At 40.6% G+C, this 27,204-nt stretch overlaps 1 protein-coding gene across 3 annotated transcripts in view; it reads right to left on the minus strand.

Moving 5' to 3' along the window:
* Map2k5 (mitogen-activated protein kinase kinase 5) overlaps positions 1 to 27,204 on the minus strand; it is a 278,062-nt gene that overhangs the window by 204,138 nt on the left and 46,720 nt on the right. For all 3 annotated transcript variants that reach the window (XM_023712674.1, XM_004628792.2, XM_004628790.2), the window contains exons 5-8: positions 25,896 to 25,936; positions 24,903 to 24,970; positions 18,667 to 18,715; positions 10,410 to 10,474 (exon numbers count right to left, since the gene is read on the minus strand). In XM_023712674.1, coding sequence (XP_023568442.1) covers positions 10,410 to 10,474; positions 18,667 to 18,715; positions 24,903 to 24,970; positions 25,896 to 25,936 — 223 coding nt within the window. The remainder of the gene's footprint in view (positions 1 to 10,409; positions 10,475 to 18,666; positions 18,716 to 24,902; positions 24,971 to 25,895; positions 25,937 to 27,204) is intronic.

Raw genomic sequence — 27,204 nt, forward strand, 5'->3', positions numbered from 1 at the left:
CTCTGTTAGCACAATCATACAATTATTCAAGGGATTCTATTACTAAATTCTAAGTTTTTGGTAAGTAAGAACACCCAAAGGTGTTCTTACTAACAGACCAGACAAGAGGCTAAATGGCAATAATTTTGTAAGCCAAGGAACGGTTCTGTTAACATCTACTAACATGCCTCCAAAATTAATATCTGGATGTGACTCATCACTGACTCTTCCAGAATTTATATCTTACATCTGAAAACTAATTTGGGCTAAACACTATAACTCAAAAAGTGAATGGCAAGCAGGAGAAGATCTGATCTCTGTTCTTGGCTTGACCTTCAGTGTGCTACTTAATGCTTTTTCTTTCTTACTGGTTATAGGGAAGTAACAATACCTTTTTTTTTTTTTTTTGCGGAACCAGGGATTGAACTCAGGCCCTTGCGCTTGCCAGGGAAGCACTTATTCCACTGAGCCATCTCCCCGGCCCCAACGATACCTTTTTAGCAAGGACTAAAAGACTCAGCATGCCCAGGGCCTGCCCACCACTCCACTATTCCTCAAACACTCTCCTCTGGCTCCACTGGCCTGGACACAGCACCCTTGTGCCCTTGTGGGGCTTCTATTCAAGTAGGTCCTTCAGCCCGGAAGGTGCTCCCAGATTATCCCACGACTGGCTCTGTCCTGTCCTTCAGGTCTCAGCTGAGACACACCTCAACAGGCCTTCTCCAAGCACCTCTTCTACATTCTTTACAGCAAGGTCCGCTAATGTCTTGCTTCAGTAATGATGTCCTTACTGTCACCTGCTTGCTGAGCTCAAGAGCCTGGGGACTGTGCCTGTCTTTCTCCCCACTGGTCCTCACATGCATAGAACAGTCCTTGGCATATACTGACACTCAGTAAATATTTGTTCAATGAAGCAATGAACATGCATCTCTTAATGAATAGAGGGATTTGTTGTAATAGTGTTTGTAAATAGGATATCATGTCTGCATCTTGTACAGCAAATAACCACTAGGAAGAGAGTATGCAATGTGTTAATTATTGAAACTGTCTTACCAATTTAATTTGAAACTGTCTCATTGCTATTTGTCTCTCAATAAAATTATGGGGAAAAAAAAGAACACTATGTGATAAATACCTACTAAAGCATTTCAAGTGGAATATTTTGGGGCAGGAGGGAAATCATCAGGAATTCATCATTAAGTATTTTTAGTTGTCAAATTTTAGTTTAATGGTCAAAATACAGTTAATCACCTTGTTGAAGTTATCACAATGGGACTCAGCACAGAAAAATTCTTTAAACTTGAAACACTGAGATACATACACACACACACACACACACACACACACACACATGTTTAAAGTTTTTTCGGTCAAAAAGAGACTTCTAGATGGCTCCTTCATAGATCACAAGTTTTTTCTTAAAAAAACTTGCTTTTGAGTTTGAGAATGAGACTGCTATTTTGTGTTTAGTTGTCCCCCACAAAGCCTCATGCAGTCACGGGGCACACTTCTAGAGATTGTGATTAACTCATGAGCCTGAATTAATCAGTGGGATTACGGGTGTGAGTGCTGCACCCGTCCAGGAACAAATGGCCTGGATGCATATAAGGAAAGGAGAGAGGTTTGTTCCCTGCTCTGCTGCTGCTGCACCACCGGTTCTCCATTTTTGCTCTTGCTATTTTCCACCGCCATGAACTGCTGCCCCCTTCCATGTGCCGCTCTGCCTTGGAGCCAGCTGAGTACGGACTGAAACCTCCACTAACTGTAAGCTAATAAACCTTTTTATACTTAAAAAAAATGCAATAAGATAAAATTTAGAAGAATAAAAGCAAGCAAAGCTTGACATCAGATTTGTATGGCTGCTGAATGCTATAATTCATTTTGGGACTTGCCACTGGGGTGAAGGCTACAAGGTCAACTCATGCCCAGCTCTAGGGGCAAGGCTTTCCCAGCAGTTCAGAACAATAGCCAGGCCACTCTGCTCATGGTAGGAGACCTCACCAGAACCCCAGAGTCACCCTGTGACAGATGGCACACTGTGTCATCAATGGACAGTGAAGGCTGCCTCTGCAGGCTAGTCCTCAAATTATACGGTACTTCATGCAGGTAAGGCCCCATTCCAGGCCCTACGCAGATTGCCACCAAGAGGACCCAGACATGACTCTCCTCCAGGAGGGACTCTCCAATGGAATAGCTATAAGAAGAGGACAATATTCACTAGCTGCAGGCAGACTTGTAGAGCCATTCATGACAGCCATTGCAGTCTAGCTTCAGGATAACACAAAGCCACAAGAGGCCCTTCACATTTTAAGTCATTTAAAGTTAAGTGACTAAAATGTGAAGGGTCTCTTGTGGAACTCTTAACTTTCTCTCCATCAGGTATAAGCCCACTCCTTCAACTTCCTTCTCAACTCACTATCAGTTCGTTCATGGGGCCCTTTCTTACTCTTGCCGAGGAAGGAATAAGTTGAGACTCTGCCTTCTGCCCCAAGGCCGATCCCCACACTTACAGGATCCGGCTGTGAGGTGCCATGCCTACCCCTGGCCAGAACTTACCCACCTCTGACAGAGCCTCTGACACCCTCACACTTAGGACTTGGCTGCTCAACAAATGGATGAAGAGACACAATTCCCAGACGCTCAACACCTGTCTCCGCTCCTCTGGGCACACCACATTTGAACTGTCCACATCTCTCTGTTAACTCAGCACCCAGAAAAAGACCCATGAACCCAAAGTGGCACAAGGAGGATAAAGCCACCTCTGGTGCCACGCACTCCTCATGAAGCTGCGGAATAGACTTCAGGTGCAAACTAGATCTCTTCTACCCTATAATAATAGCTGTGTGCCAAGGCAAGGCCTACCTATTTACAACCACCTTTGCTGGAGACACTAAATTTCTTGGTAAAGAAAACACTGTATTAAAATATTATAAAGAAGTTTTGTCATTTCAAAATTATTTTCCCTGAAAGGAGATGGTGTTGAAACACTTAAGATTCAGCAAATTCTTACTTGAGATATTACCATAATGTATTGATTTTTCCCAGACTCAATTGACTGAAAAGTTGTTTGTATAGCAATATTGGCCAAACCAATATACTAGAACAATTTTGTTACCCACAGTAATCAAGTACATTTCTGAAGTATAATTATACTGTCATAAAAATAAAACCAAGATACCCTTTTCCAAGCAATAAAACTACTGGGGCTATAAAATAAGGAGAAGAAAAGGCTAAATAAATGAGATTTTTTAAAATGAAATTTAGTATCTTTCAAAAACACCACTGCTTCCTTTTCCTTCCCTTAAGCCACAGTTAGCAAAAAATGATCAATACTTCAATCTCAATAAACTATTTCAATAATAGTTAATTCGTGTGGAAACAGAGTCTGAAAATCTCTGCTTAGTGACCTGTGACATCCTGTCATGTTGTTTAGATGCCAATAATCCATCATTGCCATAATGGATATGAGTATGTGTGAACCTGCAGAATGAGACAGGCTGGGGGAGCAAAGGTAGGACAGGTGCAGAGGGAAAATAACGAGCACAGGTTTGTTCTCTAGCTTCTAATCAATACAATGCACACTGCCCTATGAAATAAACCTGCAACAGTGCACACTGAGAGACAGAGAGGGGGAACATACATAATTAATTTTATTTGACAAATATTCATTGATTTTCTGAAAACATTAATATCTTTGCTTGTCACATGATACTATAATGCAATCCAGTCATATACAAGTATTTAATTTTACATTAAGATGATGCCTTGTTTGCTTGTTTAAAATACGATCTTGGCTGCAAGGAAAAGGTTCTTCATTTGATTGGAAATTTAAAGTCAAAATAAATCAAACAATCACCTTAGCACTCGAGTCAGTGTCTAAACCATTTAAAAACTCTTCTTAAGTATCAGATCCATGTCAAGGAAAAAACACAAAGGAGTGGGGCCCTGACACAGCCACTAGTGAAACTGGGCCCAGGCCACTGTCAGCTGTTTTGGTCTGATACCTTCAGGCCTGGTGGTAAAAAAGGAAGCAAGTCTCCGGGGTACTTTGTGCTCTCAACACAGTTGCACTTTGCTCAATGACAGGACATGTTCTGAGAAAGGTGACCTCAGCCTACCTGGTCATCGTGCAAACATCACAGCACGTATGCACATGAAGATGGCCACAACATTACCAGGCAACATAATCTGGTGAACCACTGTTGTATATATGGTCCACCACTGACCAAAATGGTATCATTTGACATATGACTATATTTCCACCATCAAGAATAGTTCTGATGGCTGAGGATGGTGGAACACACCTATAATCCCAGGAACTGGAGAGGCTGAGGCAGGAGGGTCGCTATGAGTTCGAGGCCAGCCTGGGCTACATAAGCAAGTTCAAGGCCAGCTTACACTATACAGTGAGACCTTGTCTCAGAAAACAAGTAACAAAAAACCCCAACAGTTCTTATTACGTTCTTTAGGAAACCCTTACCTTGAAATATTTTACTCATGGAATAAGATTTAATTAGATAACTCATATAATTTCTCATTTTATATAAATGACCATCAGAGCTTGAATTCTCATCAAATAAATCACATCACTAGGATGAGTGAATATACTGCTAGCCTCCAAACACAATTTGTGTTTAGTCGGCCTCTCCAGTCATATCACTCCAGTCAAATGCTCACAATGGAGCATTTTGGACAATCTCAGTTACCATGTCCATGGACTGACCCCAGTGTACTACCCAATAAATGTCACTTATAATAGGCAAGACAAAGCCAGGCATGGTGGCACAAGCCTATAATCCCAGCACTGAGTGAGGCTGAAGCAGAGCCCAAGGTCAAGTTCCAGCAGAGCAATTTAACAAGATCTTATGTCAAAATAAATAAACAAATAAATAAATAAGTGGATGGGCGGCAGGCCCATTAGCTCAATTGTTGGGGCCAGGGAGATGACTCAGAAGAATAAGCGCTTGCCTGGCAAGCACAAGAGCCTGAGTTCAATCCCTGGTTCTGCCAAAAAATAAAATAAAATAATAAAAATAAATGGATGAATGGATGGATGGATTGGGGTGCCAGGTCTGTGGCACGGCACCCCTAGATTTGATCCCCAGTACCAGAAAAAAAAAAAAGACAACAGAAAGGAAGAAACTAATATTTCTGAAGCTTATTAATTCTTCTAATTGTCTCTAGATAATTCTTAAAGGCATACATCTCATCTTTAAAATATCAGTTGATGGGCTGGGGAGATGGCTCAGTAGAGTAAGTGCCTGCCTGGCAAGTGCAAGGGCCTGAGTTCAATCCCTGGTTTCACCAAAAAAAAGAAAGAAAGAAAGAAAGAAAGAAAGAAAGAAAGAAAGAAAGAAAGAAAGATAGATTCTATTAAAAAAAAAAAAACCAGCTGGGCAGAATACATGCCACCCATTATATCACAGAAAATCTTACCGAAGGCTGACACTGGATCCTTCACTACCATAGGACAGAGCAAGAAGTAGAAAATGCACTAGTGTTTCAATGCATGAAAACTAGAATACTTGGTCAAAACACTGTCCCGGCTTGAATAATCTGCATTGAGGAAAAAAATAAAAGATGATTCTTCAGTGACTATTGGCCAATTTAGCAGAGTTTAATCCTAAGGTTACATATTACTTCATTTCTAAACTCAAAACTGGAGAGACTCCATCAAGCAATGTGCCCAGGAAGCACGGTGACCAAGTGTGGAATCGCAACACTTTCCAAGTAGCTGCGCCTGCCGGGTATCTCCACTTCAGCGTGACGTATAACCCAAGAGGACGCAGACCACAACAGCGCGCAGGACCAGCGGATGCTAAATTCTCAAGGTTTTAACATTTATAAGAAAATGCATCTTCGAAATGTAGTTCTTGGAAATTCCCATTCTTCTGGGAATAGCCTCTAAAACTTTCTGAATACAGTGAGAACCCAACTCAAGAGCCCTACTAACATTAACTGAGAACCCCTATTTGCTCATTTTAGCCAGCAGGAGTCAAGACCTGATTCTACTGCACAGACCAGAAAATGCAAGGAAACACAGGATAGTCTGCATAAAAAGAACAACTAGGGCGGTGTGGCGCACCTATGGCATGCGTGTCGCTGCTGGCTGTTTGTTACCACTGAAGTTTTAAAAGGTTGCCATCACTGGCCTAGGGAAAAGGAGAGAGTAAAAAGAAAAGGGATGTTGCACAGCGTTCTGGCCCGGCCCCAGTATGGCAACACAACCCGATCCTCAGGCCCATCAGGGTAAGTGGGGTCTACATTGTACCCGCTGTTCTATACTAATTGGAAAATAAATTTTGATAAAAGAAAAAATACTATGAAGCTTTTAGAGAACTGTACATGTATGATAATATACAAGATAAAATACAAATCTCATGACACAATCAGACAATATGAGAAAACAGAATTATATATAATAATAATAGAAATATATAATTTTACAAAGTTAATTCACAACTTTGTTCTATGAAGTGTTTATTAATGCTCCCCAAAAGCATCCCCTGGCCAACTAAGGGTAGAAGATACAAGGTCTGAACAATTTTTCCATTATTCATTCTAACATTATTCGTCGCTAACACTTGGTATCTGTCACAGTGTGAAACCTTTTATGAACCATCTCATCTAACCTCACAAGAACTTCTTAAGACAAACATTATCACTATCCCTATGTACAGCTGGGAAAACTGAGGAAGAAGATATTAAGTAACTTGCCAAAGGTCATATAACCAGTTGGTGGCAGATGCAGGATTCAATTTTAGAGCCCCATATTTAATGACAACACACTGTGTTTCTACTTTCTTGGTTTTAAAAATTCACGGTGAACCTCTCAGGGACAAATAGAACATGTGACTTTCCTGAATTTTTTTCTAAATAAACTTCTAGCACTTTGTAAAATGGAATAATAATGAAAATATACCCATTTACTTTTCCTAAACTTTCCTTCTTCCTATACTTCAGCTGTACATTAGTTTAAAATACTTCTTGTATGATCCATTTAGCACAAATTAGTAATCCAAGATATGCCTGTTCAAAATCACCTGCTTAGGTCTCTAGCACAGCACAGCAGGTCAGGAGGGGACAGCACAGAATCCACGTTACCACTTGGTTTGAATGTTCAGGGCCAAAACTTCATACTACGTAACGGCGGAAAACATCTAGACTCGCACAATGAGAGTTTACCAACTATTAAATAATATATACTGCAATTACACATAACAGCATATGCCTTGCAATGTCCCATCAAGTGGAATAAGACTGAAATATTAAAGTTTTGTTTTGCACTTATTAGCTTTATTATACTTTATAAGAAAAAAATTAAATAAGCCCATTAGGCAGTTTTGTTACCAATGAGTGGATTTTCCAATATTTTCTTCATCTAGTTTATGTAGCATAGCCTCCAACGTAATCATTTTTGTTTGAAAAACCACAATTTTTATAGTCAACACCATTAAGGTAAACTTAGTGTAGGAGCAACCCAATCATAACACATCAAACAGTGTTTTATGAAGACTTCAGTAAAGTGGATTTTCATTTTGTGATGATTATACCATTTCTTTGTAATAAACTGAAAGCCAGAGATAAAAACTCCACCACGAATGGAAGCCTGGGCAGAAATGAAGCCCCGTGATCGATAACCAGGGGTTATGCATTTCAATATATTCACAGTCTTTTTCCTTATTCATTAGGTGCACAGTGAGTGCTACACACCCCAACTCTGAACAGAACAGCATCACTTATGCCAGAAGCTCGAAGTCAATGTAGGCAACATAGGAGGATCCCATTTCAAAACAAAAACAAAAACATAATTACATAGGCCATCAAATAAATGACTATTCTCTTTTTTATGAGCTCTCTACTATATAAAGTACTAAAATTATGATATTGCTACGTACCTTCTGTAAGCAACCACTGTCCAAATCACGCTAATCATACAACACTCATATTGCGCACCAATAATGGTAGCTAAGTGAACTGCCAATGTAAACTAGTAAATGAAAGACCAAGTTCTAAGCACATGTGGGAGAGAATTCCTTTTGAAACTATGGTCCTAATGAAAGAAGTTTTAGCCATGTTTCTCAGCTAAACACAAAATAAAAAGGTACAAATTGGGAGTTACTATTCAGTGGGTACAGAGTGATACAAAGTAAAGAGTTCCTGAGATAAACAGTGTTGACAGTTGTATAATGCTACAAGCACTTAACGCCACCAAACTGTACACTTAAAAATTGTTAAGATGGTAAATTTTATTTAACATACATCTCACCACAATTAAAAGTAATTTTAAGGCAGGGCATGATGGTAAATACCTGTAATTGCAGCACTTAGGAGGCTGAGGCAGGAGGATTGCTGTGAGTTTAAGGACAACCTAGGCTACACAGTGAATTCAAGGACAGCCTGGACGACACAGTGAGATGTTGGCTCAAAAAAAAACCAAACCAAAATGTAATTTCACATTGTAATTTTTCCTTGGGAAATGAGCATGCTATTTCTACTTATCTTTATTCTATCTCTTATATACACCGTTGTTTTAACTTGATAGAGGATTAAAATTTTAACATCTATGCGGGGGTCATAGCACAGTGGTACAGCACATGTTCAGCATGAACACGGGCCAGAATTTGATCCTCAGCACAAAAAGAAAAGACAAATAACCCTTTTAGAATCTAGGATATTACGTCTAATAAAAGTTATCTACTGGGGTTTGGAGGTCTCACGTTCCTTCCCCTCTGGAATATCAGGACAGTAAATTCATAATAGATTTTCAATTAAGAAATACAAAACTAAACAGTCAGTGAAATAATAAATGAAATCAGGAGTCTAAAGAAATGTTTCTGGATTCTATTTGAAGCCAATAAAAGGAATCCAAAGAGCTGTTAGAAATCCCTCCTGTTTTATTATATTTGGCTGCTAGCAAAGTAGCATTCAAAAGAAGGGTTAAAGCCTTGAAACTGCTCCTTTCAGAGAGCTTGCACAAGAAACAAAATGGAGCGCGTGTGTACCTTCGGATTTCCCTCTGAGGAAACTTCAGAACTGGGTAAGAAGTCCAAGTCCGGGAAGGGTAAGGAGGAAGAGGCTGAGAGGAAGGGCGTCCTAGAAGGGAAGGGCGGGGGTATAGCAGCCTCAGAACTTGGACCCCTCAGGCCTCCAGCACCCCAGGGAAGACCCCAGGCTGGTATAGAAGATTTCTCTGTGTTCTCAAGGTAGAAGGACTTCACTTTCAAGCCAACTCTTCATGATCTCAAGTACAGGGAAAAGAATTCCAAATATGTGGACATGAATTCTTAAAGGACTATTTTTAGGAGCAAGGACTTATACTCGTTCAGAGCAGCCCACAGTGCTGGATATATGGGCGTACCAGTCGGCTTTGAAGGAGCTTTTAGCCTCAAGAAACTGAATCCTCTGCCAAGGCTACATGGATAGATAAAGGGTGTTCTGGGATTTCAGGGTATGACCCTTCATGGCTAAATGACAACAGGGCAATTTTTATCTATATTCACATGGCTAATCAGAACTTAAAATTCTAAGAACATTAGTAACCAATTAGAAAATAAATTATTTTGCAACCCTGAAACTACAGATTAATATCAATGCCAAAATAACTACGGTAAGAAACACGATCACAACGTGATGCAGGGCTAGCATATATATGGAAAACAGCTCTCTGAAGGAAAGCTTTATTACTCCCTCAAGGCTTTCTCACAGAGTATGGATTTTTTAATTCCTAGTGGAATATTTTTCATACACCATTGCAGACTATTAAGTACCAGATATTACATTATGTATTTTAAACTTTGCACTACTGCTTGAGAAAGACTTCCCTGTTGAGAGAACTATTTTTTATGGTTAGCATTTTTTAATATGAAAATGAACTCTCCTTTAGGGTAAGATCACTACAACTGGAATTTGGGAGAGTTTTATAACTTTAACATATTTATCAATGTGCAGAAATTCTCTCAGGGGAGTAAGGTGAGGAGAGAGAGAAATACAACAGGAAGAAGGCTTTTTAATAACTTAGAGTGTCAACACAGGGCAAAGCAATGGTATTTATAAGGTTTGGCTTCCACTGGGCATAACTGTCAATGGGCAAGGGACCAGCACATGGTGCTGACAAGTTAAAAAAAATAATATTAGTGTGAAAGAGCAAAGAAAAATGTGCATTAAACTTCAGGCCAGTTAAAGGTACACTTGCTAATGGTGGACTATTAACCACTCACCCATGGGAGATGCAGACTTGGAAATATTAAAAAGGCAATATAAATGCACTTTTCAAGCAATTCCTAAGAAAACAGAAGACACCTTGTGGCATCAAACATGGAGATAAAGCCTGAGCGCTGGTGGGCATTTAAAAATCTTTGCTGTGGAGTCCGTGGATCCCCAGCACATGGCGAAAGTGGACAGAAGTCCAAACAAGATTGACTACTCACTTGTAGACCGTGCCTCCGTTGCCATGACCAAGGGTGTCTTGATTGCATATGTCTTGTTCATTCATCTCCACAAGAAAGAAAGAAAAACAGAAAGGGTGTCATGCCGTGGATGGAAATGTCAAGGAAAAGCAACTCGGGGCCATAAACAACAAGCAGTCTGGGTCATTTCAAGTTCAGCTGCAAGAACGAGAAGATCAATACAACATTTGCTGTCCAATTTATAAAAGACGATACCAAGGGACAAAGTGATGGAAAGTTTAATGACAATTTGTTTGCCTGGGTCATTTCATTAAAGTTTGATAAAAGGTGTCAAAATGGAATGATATAACATAGCTCACAAGGGTCAGGTCAGACAGACTGATAAGAAAACAGTCTCTGGTACTGCATAAAACCAGGAACAAACAGCGAGCACCGCGCATAAGCAAAGTCAAATTTGGAAAGACAACAAACATACACAGACAACAGCCAGGACTTCAACGCATGATCTGTAAATACATCGGCCCCTGCAAAGTCCTCAGGTGACCCTATCATTAGCATTTAGCCGATTATCTGAATAATGCTTATCCTTTTCCTACAAGAGAAAGAATTTTTCTTTGAAAATGGTAAACTTCTACACAGCCTTAGCTGTGCAGGAATCATACTATTCTGATGCAAAAATGGCAGATAAATGTATATGCAGCCAAGCATCACCATGCATAAAGGGAAAACTACACAGAGACATGTAGTTTTTATGAAGCAGTCATTTCATAATTAATATATAAAACAGCATGCAGGGGCCAGGGAGACAGCTCAGTAGGAGAAGCGCTTCCCTGGCAAGTGCAAGGGCCTGAGTTCAATCCCCGGTTCCACAAAAACAACAACAAAAACCCCAGCATGCAATTTTCTAAGATTCTATAAAACCTATTATACCAAAAATGCTACCTTCATTTTTTTTAATGTATCTAGTACAGGGTCTACAGGGTCTCCCTACCCTCATTTTTATCATGACTAGATGGTGAATTACGTCAGCACCTACAAAGTACTGTTTTAGGTATTTTTACAGAATTCCCTAAATAATCATTTATCAAACGACTTTAGATTAATCAGACTGTATGTGATACATTCAGTTATTTTTTAAAACACTGGTTCAGTTGCTTTAAAATTAACTGCTAACTTTATTCACTAAATAGATTTAATAGAAGTGTTATTTTCCATATAGTGAAAGCTTGGGAAAAGCCATAGTAAGCCCTTTAAAAAAAAAAAAAATCAATTTCCAGGGAATTGCACTGCCTTGCATGGGCAGAAAAGGATAGAGTTTTTAATTCAACATCACTTGAAAAAAGAAATAGTTTGCTCTCAGATCATTATAGTAAAGCTTTAAATATTTGCTCTACTTTAAAATTCCACCAATTAAAAAAGCCAGGCTTCATTTGCCAAGGGAAATACTTTTCTTCTATATTTTTCTGAAGCTGAAGGTTCAGAGAGCTATGATAATTAGGGGTACAGTGCAGGCAACAGAAACAGGTCCTTTCCAAGGAACCCTTTACCGATCCCTAAAAGAGCATCGACAGGTGAATATGAAAAGGCCAATTCAGCACCCAATTTAACTGCAGCACAGCTACTGGATGCAATTTATAATCAGCTAATTACTATATTTAAGGTCAAAGAAAAAATGACAGAAAAACTGGCAATTACTTTCTTATTTGAGGAAAATTCTGTTCTTCACTATTTTTACATCTCTAATCGAGAAAAAACCACAGTCAACTTGTAACCTGTATAAAAGACATGGCACGGAGAAAGCCAGCGCTTCAAGAGACTGGAGATGTGGCTCTAGCAGAATTGTTAGTTTACTTTGATCAATAAAAGGAACGTGAAGAGCTCTATCTGTTTGCAGATATAAAGAGGCAACCAGGCCAATCTTCAAGAAGATTTCTGTAAGTTAGGCAAACATGTCTCCAATGACCTAATCTGTACCATTATCTTGCCTAACAAATTGCACCCTCATTGGGTCCTGAAGTACACTTCTAGGAGAGAAATTTCACTTAGGCGCCAGATCCTGACCTAGTGGCACAGAGAAATAAGGCTGCGCAGGAGGCAGGTACAGGGACACAGGGACACAGGGCCCAGCTCTGCAGGGCCAGTTTATGGTCACGTATGTGGGTGGCATCTAGGCCCATCATCACCCAAGAGGGTAGGTATTCACATTCACACCGTGGGGTGGTGAGGACCAGGAGTGGAGGAGTAGGGTAGGGACAAATGTTTGCTGCATGAGTAAGCACGTAAGTGTTGAGCACTGCATAAGCAAATTCAAAAAGGGAAAGACACCCACGCAGAAATACGGAATGAAATGTATAATAAGGAAGACTACAAGATTCACCTAAAGGTAAAAGTTGTTTTGAAGAGAAAGTTCTAGAAACAGGTCACTGTAAGACACTATGCATTAAAAAAAAGATGAAGGCATTTCTGTATTACAAGGCATGAGCTTCTTTTCCTTTTTTGTTTATCTGAATTTTCTTTATATATATGTACTTCTCATGATTAAAAAAAAAAAGTGATGGGTTCTAGCTATGATTTCTAGGCTGGTCTTGAGCTTCTGGGCTCAAATAATCCTCATGCCTCAGCCTTCAAAGTGCTAGGTCTATAGGTGTGCACTACCATACCTGTGTAATAAGTATTTTTTTTTTTTAATGTATTTAGTACAGGGTCTACAGGGTCTCACTACACAGACTGGACTCACAATGATCCTCCTGTTTTCAGCCTCCCAAGCGCTGGGATTACAGGCGCACGCCACCTCGCCCAGTCTCACTCACCTTCTCAGCGTGCCCCTAGGGTGGGGCCTTGTGGCAGGCCAGGGATAGAACCCCAACCCCTGTGTCTGCCTAAGCAGATGCTTTAATCCGCTGAGCTATCTGGCCAGCCCAGTAAGTATCTTTTAAAGGAAAATTAAGAGCTCAGAACTGATTACTTAAGAAACATTTGAAACACTATCTGATCGAAATGTGCTTTTTTTTTTTTTTTGCGGTACTGGGGATTAAAGTCAGGACCTGCACTTGCCAGGCAGGCACTTATTCTACTGAGCTATCTCCCCAGCCCAAAATGTGCTATTTTAATTGCCTAGCTATAAAAAAAAATCACTACAGGAATTAACAAATAGCTAGTAATATTTTTGCTGTTTTTAGCTGATGAGCACAGAAGCAAAGGAACTGTGCTTATTATGAAATAAGAGGGACTTTATAAGTCTATTAAATACTGCATTTAAATACTATAGATAGGATCAAGTATCAAAAAATCACCACTTTTCAGTATTTTATGACCACTAGTCTACCTAGTTAGGTTGTATAACATCATAACAACTAGTCTTGACTAGCAGGCATGGTGGACCATTTCTAGAAGCCCACTGCTCAGGAGGCTGAAGCAGGAAGACTGCCATGAGTTCAAAGCCAGCCTGGGTTAATTGTGAGTTCGAGGTCAATCTGAACTTTGTAGCAAGAAAAAAAAAAAAAAAAAGAGGGCCAATGAGATAGCTCAGTGGCCTAAGCGCCAGCTAGGCAAACTCAGGGACCAAGGTTCGATCCCCAGCGCTACATGTAGAGACAGCCCTACCCCCCAGGCGCACTGAGCAGGCCACCAAGACCAGGTGTGGTGGTGCATGTCTGTAACCCTAGCGCTGAAGAGGCTGAAAACAGGGAGATCACTACAAGTCCAAGCTGTGTAGGGAGACCCTGCACCAAATACATTAAAAGAAAAGAATGAAAGAAAAACTAGACTGAGTCCTTCCACACACCCACTTCAAGGCATCCTATCATTCCCCTCTGTCCAGAGCCACAACTCCCAGGAAGGCAGCCCATCTCGTGGAAGGTACTCACGAATAAAAACCCTTTCATTGCAATGATGTTTACTTTTAAGAGAAATGTTTTAAAAACTATACAGCTTTTTATATTGAAAAGAGGTGAAATAGTTTGTTCCTTATTCATTAAGGATACCATAGAGTTTTTAAATGTAGGTCAGGATTCCTGTATAGGCTAAAAGAAAAAAAAAAAAAAAAAAGCTAACAAAAAGCAGAATACTACATGTGAGTGAGGAGAAAAAAGTAAAAGCCATGATTTACAATTGCTTCCTGCCAGCTGCCAACACAGCCAGTGACCTGAAGACCTGACTTGTGGGGTCTCTGCCTCTGCTGCAGGAGGAGCAGGACCAGGGCCGCAGGGGAGAAAGCAGCCAGCCTGGGCAGGGAGGCTGCATCTACGGGGTGGAGGAGGGCACTGTGAAGCTCCGAGTTTCACAGTCTCAGCTGTGTTTCAGTCATCCTACGGGATCTAAAGTGAGCCACTAAAATCTAAGAATATTATGTACTGGTGATGACTGGGCTTTTAATTCTAATTTTACAGTAGATATCTACATTGGTACTTCACGAGCCCAACTCTTTCCACCATCCTGGTTGCAAACTGAGTTGGATGAGAATTGAATCAAACATAATGGTTAGGTTCAAAATCAACCTTATAAAGAAACTTGATTCAGTTCTTGTCCAGTCTGGCTTGCAAGTAGAATGAAGAGAACTGAATTCATGAACTGAGGTACTGCTGTACTTCCCATTCTTTACCCCTTTGATCTAAATTCAAACAGATTTTTAAAAGTATTTTAGCTTTTCTAAATAACAGCTAAAGATGCAGCAGGACCAGAACTAGTTCTAGATCTGTGACTTCATAGCATATCTATACTTGACTTAAAATAGGAAAATACTATCACCCTCTACTACAAAATATAAAAGACAGGAAAAAAAAACACCATTAAAGACAGGAAGGTCAAAGTTACACAACCTTGGAATGACTGCATACTTTTTAAACCGCTTAAATTGATACTACATGCTATTTCTAACCAGTTCTAAACCCAGGGCCAATGTTAAACAGATAATACCACACTGGACCTAAGTGGGAAAAAAATACCCAGCGAACAGAGCTGTGAGACTGATTTATAGTTCTCATAAAACATGCCAAAAATACCTTCTGATGTATTTTTTGAAGCAAGAGAAATGGAACCCTCCATTATAAAATGATACCAGGAAAACAAAGTCTCCAGTCTAAATGCTACATGTTAAACTTTCAAAACAGTGCTGATCGAATGTATTAATGAGATTAATGGGAAAAATGAAATGGAATTCAATTATGGATCAGCAAAGAAAATGTTCTTTATTATCTGCCTTTGTTAAGAAGAATCAGTACCTATCGCCCATAAATCATTAAAATAAAAATGCTCAATTAGCCCTTATTTTATATGGAAGGGTCTGATAGAAACCAGTGCTATCACTAGACCTTTGCTTCACAAATCGAAGCAATAACGGTTTCAGAAAGCAGTCACACTCTATGAGCAGACAATTGGAGAGATTTAGTAAATCCCACTTTATAGAGCCGAGACTAATCGGAAAACACAAGCCAGTCAAATGTTTCTTATGAACTGTTGACACTATATCAATGCTGAATCAATTGGTGGCATTTACTCTGAGTGACAGAAAAGAAATAAATATTTATATCACATAACCTATATCAATGAACCCAGGCAGAAAGCTATTTCTAACCTGTCAATATTTGATTATCTTGAAGAATCATGTCCCTTTCTTTTAATGATTAATATGAATTCCTTATTAAATCTAAGTGGAGGCTAGTGGAAAGGCAAATCATTATTAATGCTTGAAAGCATAAACCACTAAAATAAAAAACTATGCTCAAGTGTTAAAGTATCGTTAAATGTGACTTACATCTTCCACATCAAGTGGTGTCAGTGTGCAGCCCGGGAGTGTATCGACACCCACGTCACACACGCACCTCACCGCACCGGGGTCTCACCATGGTTTAGTTACTCCATAGCACTAGTTGAGGAATTTGTAGAAGGAGGTATTTTGAAAGCTTCCAAAGATAGGGGTTTTCTGTTTTGTTTTTTGAGCAAAAGTAAATAGTAATAACAGTAATAGCAATAATAATAAAAAGCTTATCCTTAAAAGAGAGAAAATGCCACACTGTTCAATGTCAGGTTAGCACACTCCCAAGGGAAAGCAATAAACAATCTTTAAGTGTCAAAAATCATTGCCACGACAATCTCCTACCACAGAGAACCTCATAACTGAGACCAGAGATATTTATGGTATTGGGTTTGTTGTCAAAACATTTCAGAAGGCTTTTCTTTTTCTTTTTTTTCTTTTTTTTTTTTTGCAGTGGAAAGAAAATGTTTTTCATTTCTGAAAGAAGAATCTATGACAGGTTATTTTCCATTGCCTGGGTTGAACAAATGTAGTTAAAGCTTCTTAATTTATGTCAATTTTGAAATATATTTTCCAGCCAAAGAACACAAGTGACTTGTACATAAATTACAATTAGTAACTAGAATGCAAGCGTGCTGAAGATACATAAATATCCTCAGCTCGATATTTCTGCTTTTAGTCAGGTTTTCCTTCACATTGCTTGTGCTTAAATTGTAGGCACTGGGACATATGGATGTGGACCTCAATCTCAACAGACACTTAAATGCTTAAAGATAAAAGTATTAAATAAATACTATCATGGATTTGGGGACTGTGGATGTAGCTAAGTGGTAGAGCACATGCCTAGAATTCATGAGGCCCTGGGATCAATCCCCAGTATAACATACCCATAGACAGACAGGCAGACAGACAAATACATAAATGACCTAAATTTTGAGATTACCAAGATTGTACACCTCACACCAGAGTCTCTCAGCTGTATGGAGGATAGCTAAAGACTAGAATTCACACACATTGAATGACGATCAGCTGTCAGAACCAGATGGGGCCAGGGAGAGAGCTCAGCTGCGTAAGTGCCTGCCTGGCAAGGACAAGGTCCCGAGTTCAATCCCTGGTACCACAAAAAAGAAAAAAAAAGAACCTAGTACATGAAGTTAAAACATTTTAGGGCTGGCTAAATAGTTCAGTGGATTAAAGCACCTGCAAGCAGGCACACGGGCCTGGGGTTCGATTCCTGGGCCTGCCTGCCGGCCCTGCCCCCGGGACACACTGAGACAGGAATTGAGACTGAGCATGGTGGCCGCGCCTGTAATCCCAGCTCTTGGGAGGCTACAAACAGGCAGATCACTACGAGTCCAATCTAGTAGTGAGACCCTGAACACCCTGTAGACCCTTCCCTAGGATACAAAAAAAAAAAAAAAAAAGAACCAGATGGACTTAATTTTTTCTAACTGGATCTAAAGGCCTGTGTGATAAGTAAGCAGGCTTCCAGAAGCACAGCCACTATTTCAAGGAACACACGTCTATTAGGCCACAATGTTACAGGTGATATTAAAGGACAAGCATGAGGACCCAGCTTTGTCTTCTTGACATGCTCCACTACAAGTACTTGATTCATGAAATGCCAATGAGGCTTGGAGAGGTCAGCGTGTGAAGGCACTGAATAAGCATCTGAGATAATTAAGATTTCAGCCTTCGAAACATGGACGGGAAGTGAACAGCAGTTAAGAAAATCAATAAGAGTCTTTTATTTGCAGTGACACAGATGTCTCAGTCAATAGAGCCTAATAGGCAGGCTTGATCGCAATGGACAGGCGCCTGCCTCCAAGGCTATCAAAGGGCTTCCACTATAACAAACATTAAAACACATTTATGTTGCTAGTGAAGAATTGAAGACCCGGTAGGTAGCTTAATTTACCAGTGTATGTTTAAAAGCACTATACTATTTCAGACGTGGCCATTTACTTGAATCAAAATTAGTGAGAAATAACTGGCCTGCAGGCCTGTTTGCCCCTCACTGGCTGAGTTAGGTCATCTGGCTTTAGACAGCCTGTCGACCAGGCGAACCAAGGTCTCTGGGACCCCAGAGATTTTATGTGTCAAAGGTCTGTTGTTCCCCTGGTCCCCTACAAAGCCAGTGTTAGTTTCAAGACAAAAGATGGAGCTAAGGTAAGAAGGTAACAGTTTTTCCCTCTCTTCCCAAAGATAATGAAAGAAACAGTTGCCTCAGAAGGCAGGGCCATTTCAGCAACCCACGGGTTGACACACTTGTTCAGAACTGATTAACTTTTTAGACAGAGATGGCAGTGGGGTGTGCGCATGGTCCTTCAATCTGCTGGGAATGAAAGCCATTAGCGCAGTTTGAAAAACAGGCTGTAAATTGTCCTGCCAATCAAATTAAGCCATGTTACTCATTTATGACAAGAAGAAATTCACACTCTTCATTGTTAATAAGTTCATGGATTAAAAAATTGGGTAATAATAAGATATTATTATTTGAAAATCTTAATAGGTAATAATACCTACCTGGCCATTGGCTAATATTTTTTTCAATTCAGCAGAGGACTTCTTTAAGCTGAAAAGGAAAGACATAATTTTTAGTAATGGCAAGATCATAAACACTTCTGAACACCACACTAAAATATACCTTTGCTTTCGGGTATAGGCATGGACTACACTCCTCTCTGCAGAAGACCCTTTTCCAAAGTAACTGACTGAACACCAAAGTTATTAATGATGTGACTGAAACCCCATTAGTATTCCACAGTAATAAGGAAGCCTACAGTCAAGAGGAAGCTAGAGTATTTTATGGACCACCGCAGTGACATTTTGGCCATTAGTTCTGCTGCCTTTGGGTAGCCTTTCAGTGGCAATTCTATGTAGACACTATCATCTGCTAAACATAAAATATTTAACAATGCACTTTCACAATGTTCACAGCAAACAAAAATAAGAAAGCTCAAAAGACAAAACAGATGGCTTCAGTCCTGGTATTTTACTACAATTAAAAGTTACAATTCAACTTCCTGGGAAGTACATGGATTATAGAAATAAATTCTGGTTCTCAACAGCTGTGTGATCTGGGGCAAGTTACTTATCCTCTCAGAACTTCAATTGCATTTTTCCACAAAATGAGGAGAATATTAACTTTATAGGGTAGCCAGGAGAATTAAATATTACAAAACAGTACTGTGTCTTATGGGTATGAGACTCAGTGCTCAGTACTACTAGGGGACATGGAATTGTTCTCTGAACATATGGCTTTTGTGTCCCCTTAAAGCCCAAGTATTAAGGGTTTGGTGACCCAGACTGGCATTACTAGAAAGTGGTGGAAATTTTAAGATAGGGCCTGGTGGGACATTTTTAGTTACAGCGGGCATACTTTTCAGTGGGGATTGTGGGACTGGTCTCTCTGCTTCTTGCCACCATAAAGTGAGTAACTTCCTCCATCACACACTCATGCCGCCACAGGCTACCTGGTCGCATGAGTCAAGCACAGTGAAGCCAACTGACCATGGACTGAAACCTCCAGAGCTGTAAGCCAACAGGTATTTGCTTCAGTAACTGAAAGCTAACATACTGTAGTAGCACAGTATCCAAAAGAGCACCTGCCCCCACTGATGTGCTAATTGACATGTAAAGCCTGATAACTATTTTCTTAACCTTGCTATTGTAGCCCTCTACCTATCTATCACATTAGCTCTCTCCCTTGTATTAATTACTAATGTAAATGTCTTTCTCTCTACCATGTCTTCCCCCAAGAGTGGCAGCCCCTGAGAAGACAGACCACATCTAACTCTATATATTCCAATTCTATTCCCTTTCACACTTGAACCTTGCCAGGGACTTAGCAGGTACTGAGTACTCAATTTAAGTGTGATTAAAAAAAAAATACAGTGAATGTTTCAATTTAAAATGTATTACAATAAAAGACTCACTGCTATTAATCTTCCTCAAAATACTCCCCCATCTTCCAACATACTTAGTCCATCATTCTTGCTGCTTTTGAAGCAGTTTACACTTTACATTTGTGGCAATTTCTGTCAAAAAAACATCACAGTGTGCCTTCACCCACTGCATTCACTGGACCTGAAACCACGCAACTTCTGGCTCTTCCCCAAAGTCAAAATGAGCACAGAAGGTAAATACTCTGGAACTGATTCAGGATACCAAGGCAGCCACAATAGCAAAACTAAAGAAACTCAAGAAAGAGGATTTCCAGGACTGTTCAGGAACTGACAAGAAGGATGGGATTAGTGTGTTTGGTGACAGTGTTTTAAGGTGAGATTAATGGCAAGCTATCTTTTACCGTAATAAATTTTGCAAATTAAATATTTACTTTACTTTATGATCATACCTTTAAATGATCACTGGTCTGACTGTTATTGTATTGTAGCAGTTATCATAGTAACAATAAGACATAAGGATCATGAAAATATCAGAAAGCAAAAGGTCTCAGGACCTCAGGTGAATACACATGTATTCCATCTAACACCTCTAATGTACCACATTTGAGAAAATCTCAGGCTTCTCAAACTCTGAGAATATATGTTTATTTCAAGTTGTGATTACTCTTCTTTGTAAATACTTCTTAAATGTCTGCATAATCTAGTCCCAACAGACCATGGAGTCTCAGTCTCTGTGTTCCTAGGTTTTAGAAGATATGATCTCACCCAAAGGCGTAGACTTCAATAATCTATATTCTCCCAAGTCTAAGACTCCATGCACTAGACTGGTAGTTAAGAGTGCTCTAGAATGAGACCAAAGTGGAAAAATAGACCAAACAGTAAACAATGCCTAAAATCAGTCCAGCTAACACAATGATAACAACTACTAGTTATTAAGTGATGACAAGTGCTAAGTATTGTGCTAAATGCTATTTATTACCCAAATTTATATAATAACTACAGTCCTTGGATACCATTATTATGTCTAATTTATATAGATAAAACTGATATAGAAACCTTACTCAAAGTCTATCTTTTACATAAACACACAGCTTTTTTCCTGGAAAATACTAAAATCCTAGTATAGGGAGCCTTTCCCAGACCTCACCGCAGTCTATAAATGACTCCCAATTTGATAGTTCCAGTTATTGTAAAGTCACAACCAAACAAAGCCTGGGCACTGTTGCTGCACAGACATTCCGTTATGTGATAAACCTAAAATTGTAACACTTTGATTCATGGCATTTACAAATGCCTTTCATCCAAGTAACAAAACATGGTTCCTTAACTCAGCTTCATCAATCTTACTAATACCAGAAGTGGATAGATGGAAGATTTAATCATCCCAATTTTACAGGAGAAAGTGAAACCGTGTAGGCAAGGACTTGCCTTGGTAATGGAATGTGAACTTATTAATCATGGATCACCAAGTAAGATTAGTTTAATAAACAGCCATTCACCTGAGGCAAAGAGAGTAATAAAAGAAAACTGATTTCATTCATTATGCCAATATGTGTCTATCACCTTAATCTGATGTTTTAAAAGAATTTTGTGGAGATGGTGGTATGGTTCAGTGGTAAGTGACTGCATAGTTAGTTAGCATGTGTGGGGCCTCTGGGTTTAATCCCTAGCACCAAAAAACAAAACAAAAAAAACAAAAAACTGAACAAAAAAACAAAGCCAAAAAAAAAAAAAAAAATCATTTTGTATTCCAGAAATTTCTTCGTAACTTAGGTTACTTGATATTTCATTAATCTATATGGTCATAGTGACCTGAACTATCAAAAAATCACTTTGGAAAGCATTTTAAACTTTAAATGTCATCTAACTATAACCTGTGTGTGGCACAAAAATAGAAGCTTCAAGATATCCAAAGAATAAAAGCTGAACAAGTTGGGAAGGTCAATCCAGAGGTGAAATGTAAAGGTACTATAGGTACAGTACACATTCATGCATCCATCCATCCATCCATCCATCCATCCCCTTTGTGCCATGCTTCATGGCAAGAACTGAGTCTTAACAACAAACATGCTGTCATCACTGCCCTCAAAGAGCACAGAAGCTTCTAGAGGTGACAATGTACAATGTGTTCACTGCTACTCCAAGTGGAAGCATGAGGCAGTCACGGGAATCACAGACGGGCTTCCTGCTATAGGAGATGAGTGGCTGGTAACTGGGGCAGCTTTTAAAAGAAGTTAACATGGTCCACAAAGACAGCCAAGACTAGGCAGGCTGAAGTTAAAGGTGTGGACGAGAAAAGGAAGCAGACGGGAAAGAGAGGCAACAGATGCGCAGGCTCAATAGTGAGAGGACCTGGTCCACGCAGGGCGCTGGCACTCAGAACCAGGCTGCAGTGAAGCAAGCACCCAACGGGAGAGGCCACAGCTCACCGCCTGTGGGTTTCCCTTCACTGTGGGGCACAAAGAGCATGACCGGCCTTAACAGGGGATGAGGGCTCCCACCTGGGTGTTATCACCGTGGCTTGGACTTGACTCATTTGCCACACGCCTATGCAAGGAGGTAGACCTTGAAACGGTAGGAGGCCGTTGGGTCTAGTGAGGCTGTGCCCTACAAAGGACTGACCACTCGCTCCTGCATGTGCTCCCACCACTGCGATCTACAAGGAGGTGACCGAGCCCAGGGGGCCACCAGAGTGTGCGGCACCATCTGGACTTTCAGCCTCCAAAACTATGAGCTAAAAAGTCCTTCTAACTTCATAAAGTCAGCTGCCTCTAGATTTAATTATAGTAAGGAAAAGTTATGAATACAATTGGCAAGATCACTCCTGCAGCATGTGGAGGAGGGGCTGGAATGGGGTAAGGATGGAGGAAGGATGCTACCGGGAGGCAGGGGTAGTAGTGAACAGGACAGCTTGGGACAGCTGTGCAGCAATAGGACACTGGTGCACGGACGGACTTGGGGCCTCTCGGAAAGCACAAGATGTCAGGAAGAAGTGAAAGGCAACAGGCAAGTTTCCTGGAAAGAGTAACAGGGTGTGTGTGTGTGTGTGTGTGTGTGTGTGTGTGTTGTGTGTGTGTGTACCTGGTGGTGCTGAGGAAGGGAGGCCCAGGAGAAATGTGCTTGCTGGAAAGACGATGGGAAGAGCCATGATCTGCAGGAGGGAACTGATATCTTCTGAGGACTAAACTAAATCTTTACAAGTCGGCACTAAAGGGAGACAAATTTCAGTGCACAGAGGACCTTCTAAGATGTCGTGAAATGAAAATGAGGGCTGCCTTGGCTGAGAAAGTGCCTCCTGCCCCAGGGATGTGCAGAAAGGCCTGATGCCTGTCTGGCAAGGAATGGGGCCTTAAGCATCAAACAGGACAGGAGAAGGGGTGCTTCTCTTACTCCTCTGCACCCAGGCAGAGGGTCTGATAAAACAGGCCAGCCCTGTCATGTTGCTGCCAAGCTATCTACTGGGCTCCCTGGCAAAGGAGGGCAAAGGCCAGCCCTCCTGCCTATACCCCATCTCCTGCCCCAGCGCGGCAGCTCTCCCTGCCCAACTGGCTCCTTACATGCATGCTGGGCTCTTTCTCCACTGCATGGCCCTACCTTGTGCATGACCCTTAGGTCTAGCCAGAAACAGCTCTAAGGGACCCTTCCCCAAGCACCCACTCTAAATCAATCCAATCCCTGTCTAGGGTCATTTCTCTTGGTATCCAGCCTGCCCCCTTCACCAGACTAACCATCAAGTGCCCATCAGATGGCAAACGTCAGGATAACTGGCACACTGGATTCCTAGGGCACCAGACCCCACCTATTGAGTAAGAACACTCAATACCTATTAGTAGTCAGCAACCTGGAGCAAAGAACATGGCCAACCTAGGGTGGCACATTAAAGTCAGCTGTTGGTCTTTTTCAAATACCATTCCTCCTGTGAGAGGAACCACTACTATAGCAGAAGATCATTACAATCTGGGAAGCTATCGCATCCCTAAACAAAGACACCACAGACAAACAGCTAAAGACCATTGACTTATCAGGTGGTCTCTGAACAGCTAGCCAATGCAATGATCTTATAACAACTTGCACATGATCATTTTTAAATATTCACACTCATTCTCATGGGCTATTCCAATGAATGTGAGCAACCTAACAAGTTATCCTACCTCTCCATCTTACCATCTTTGCAATTCCATTTTGTTCTTTATATCATAATGACATCTGATCTAAAACACCAGGCACAGCCTTTGCTCTTCCCCAGGTTTGCAGTCAAGTCTTGTATGGACAACACCATTTCTGAAATGCTCTGCCTTCCGAAAGATGGGGTGCTGAGTGGGCCTCTGCCCCACACTCTGCGGGGCCCTGGCTCACGTGCCAGCAGCAGAGAGAGAGGATACAAAGCTCTACTTCAGAGAACTAAAGCCCTGCCGCTCCCCCCCCCCCACCAGGCAGATGATCCATGCTGCCTGAGGAGGAATGAATGTGTGAGCCATGTTTCAAAGCAGGAAAGCTAAGGGGCAGATAGCTGGCTGCCACGACACTGCAGCCAGGGAAATGACCTGGGGTGGGGGGGACTGGAAAGCAAAGGGAGGGACTCAGAGGAGAGACTTTAAATTACTGCAGTGAAGCCACTGGGACAGAGCCCAGAGTAACAGGGAGGAAGAGGCAGCAAGGAAGAAGTAGAAACCTGAAAGAGGCAGCTCCTAAGTCTGAACCTGGCGAAGCTCAATATGGACAGGAAGGGGCTCTGGTTCAGTGCTGGCTCTTCAGTTACCAGTGTGAATCTACTTGCTTCCTTTTAGCCACACACACACCAGCTGGTCATCCCACAGGTCACCTGCCCACCCACTCTCACTTGCTGGCTCTCACCTATTGCTTGGGAGTGAATCCAACACTGCAGGGCTGGTGTGTTGAGAGGGTCCAGCCCGGGTATTCACCTATAAGTACAGAGAGAATCTTGATCAGTCCTGTGTTCTGAGGACACAGTTCTAATTAACCTATAATTTGCTACCCATTTCTCATTTCGCTATGAAGGTTAATTAGCTTGTTGCTAGACAGACCTACGGTTGGAGCCTATTGAGTATATAGGTTACAGAACTGTACAATCCGAATATTATGTAATCCTCTATCCCTGTCATTACTCAAAAGCTTAGGCAGTGCTGAAAAGGTGAGATAAATGGAAAGTGGAACTCACATCTAGAGCACAGATTCAGACAACATGCTCACAATACTACACTGAGAATACAACTAGGGTTTAGTAGCGAGCTTCAAGGTATCATATCCTCCCCCAGCTCTAAAAGCAAACAGAACACTAGAGACTGTTTCCTACTCTCTAAAAAATGAGGTCTGATGACTGATTATAAAATATTTGAGCCTAATAAAATAGCCAGTTTTTCTTCAGCTGACATCCAGACTTTAAGCAGACATCCAGACTTCACAATACACAGAACAATGAAAAGACATTAACCAGATATATGTTTCTAGCATAAACATGTCAAAAGAAGAGGGGCTTATTCTGCGTGCAATATACTTACATGATTAATTAATCACTGAAATGAAGACTATAATCTCACTCAAATAAATCTTTCAGGAGACCAGTTATCTATGACCATCCCAAAGAAACTGACCAACCAAACAATTCCAAATAATTAAAAGTACCATACCAAGACCCAGTATCCAAATTTACACACATATTGGGCAAATTCTACAGACAAATCCCCCTCCACCTCCCATTTAAAAAAAAAATTAAAAAGATCGCTTGTCAGAGCTTGAGAAAGTGCAGTTTTATTTGACATTTCAATAAGTGGAACACAGCATTACAAATCCATCTAACTTTACTGAAACAATTATTGAAATTCGTACCTTCAGGCCATGTATGTTCCGTTCCCCAGGAGGCTTGCAGGCTGAAACAGTAATTGACTAAATTGTAGAACACATCAGGGCCATTTACAAATTTGCTCAAAATGAATCGTTTAAAAAGAAATGAGGGTGACACCAAAATTAGCAGAGAGAAATGATTGAAAAGTGGCTCCCCAGACCCAAAGTGGGAATTATGAACCAGGGTTTTAACTTGCAGGAGTGAGCATTTATAAATGCAAAGAGCTTTCTGACACCACTTCATATAAATTCCAATTTCTGCTTAAAACATAAAAATCAAGTTAACTGAGCTAAAATGATTAGATTCCCTTCATAATACAAATTTCTGCAATCTTTCCTCACTCTATTACATTATATCTGCTACCAGTTAAACTACTCTGAGAAGAGCTAAGATTTCTGGGTTTTTGTTTGTTTTGGAGGAGGAATGGAAAAAAGATCTTTTAATGCCAAAAGCATTGCCAGACTCTAAAATGTGATCCTCAACTTTGAATACTATTTTGCATAGATATAAACAACTGAATTCATTGAAATACAAATCTATAACTAATTTCATTATACTTATTACAAATCTTGGCATCTGTTAACATTTAGGTCTAAAGAAAAAGGAATACCAGAAAAAAATAATACTAATTATTTTATTCCTGAGTTACGGCTAGTACTTTTCCAATGCACCAGATGCTTCTTCATCAAATGTTAAAACTACAAAAGCTTCCAGCCCATGTGATAGACTACTTCCCCTTGAAAACTACAGTGCCCTACAAATTGTATGTTAAGGGGCTGTCAGTTTTGATTGATTGTCTAGGGGAGGATGAATTTGATTTTTTTATCCCTTGGATGTACATGTATTTTTCCTCTGTTTCTGACAAGAAATGGAGCTGCTTAATAATAAGATGTGAGTAATAATTACAAAGCACGAATTGCTTTTGTTTTGTGTATTTCAAGTAAATTCAAATTTGTCCTTTTCTAGTAAATGTATTTAGGGGCTGGTGAAATGGCTCAGTGGTCTAAAGCACCTACTTGGAGTAAGCTTAGCAAAGCACAGGGACCGCGGTTCAATCCCCCAGCACCACACGCCAGTCAGCCCCGCTCCCTGGTGGGCTGAGCTGGCCACACACACACATAAATAAATAAATAAAATAAATTTTTAAAAGAAGGGGCTGGGGGCCGGGGAGATGGCTCACTAGAATAAGCACTTCCCTGGCAAGTGTGTAGGGCCTGAGTTCAATCCCTGGTTCTGCCAAATAAATAAATAAATAAAAGAAGGGGCCGGGGAGATGGCTCAATGGTCTAAAGC

The sequence above is a fragment of the Octodon degus genome, unplaced genomic scaffold, assembly GCF_000260255.1.
Source record: "Octodon degus isolate 3935 unplaced genomic scaffold, OctDeg1.0 scaffold00026, whole genome shotgun sequence".
In the NCBI taxonomy this organism is placed as follows: Eukaryota; Metazoa; Chordata; class Mammalia; order Rodentia; family Octodontidae; genus Octodon; species Octodon degus.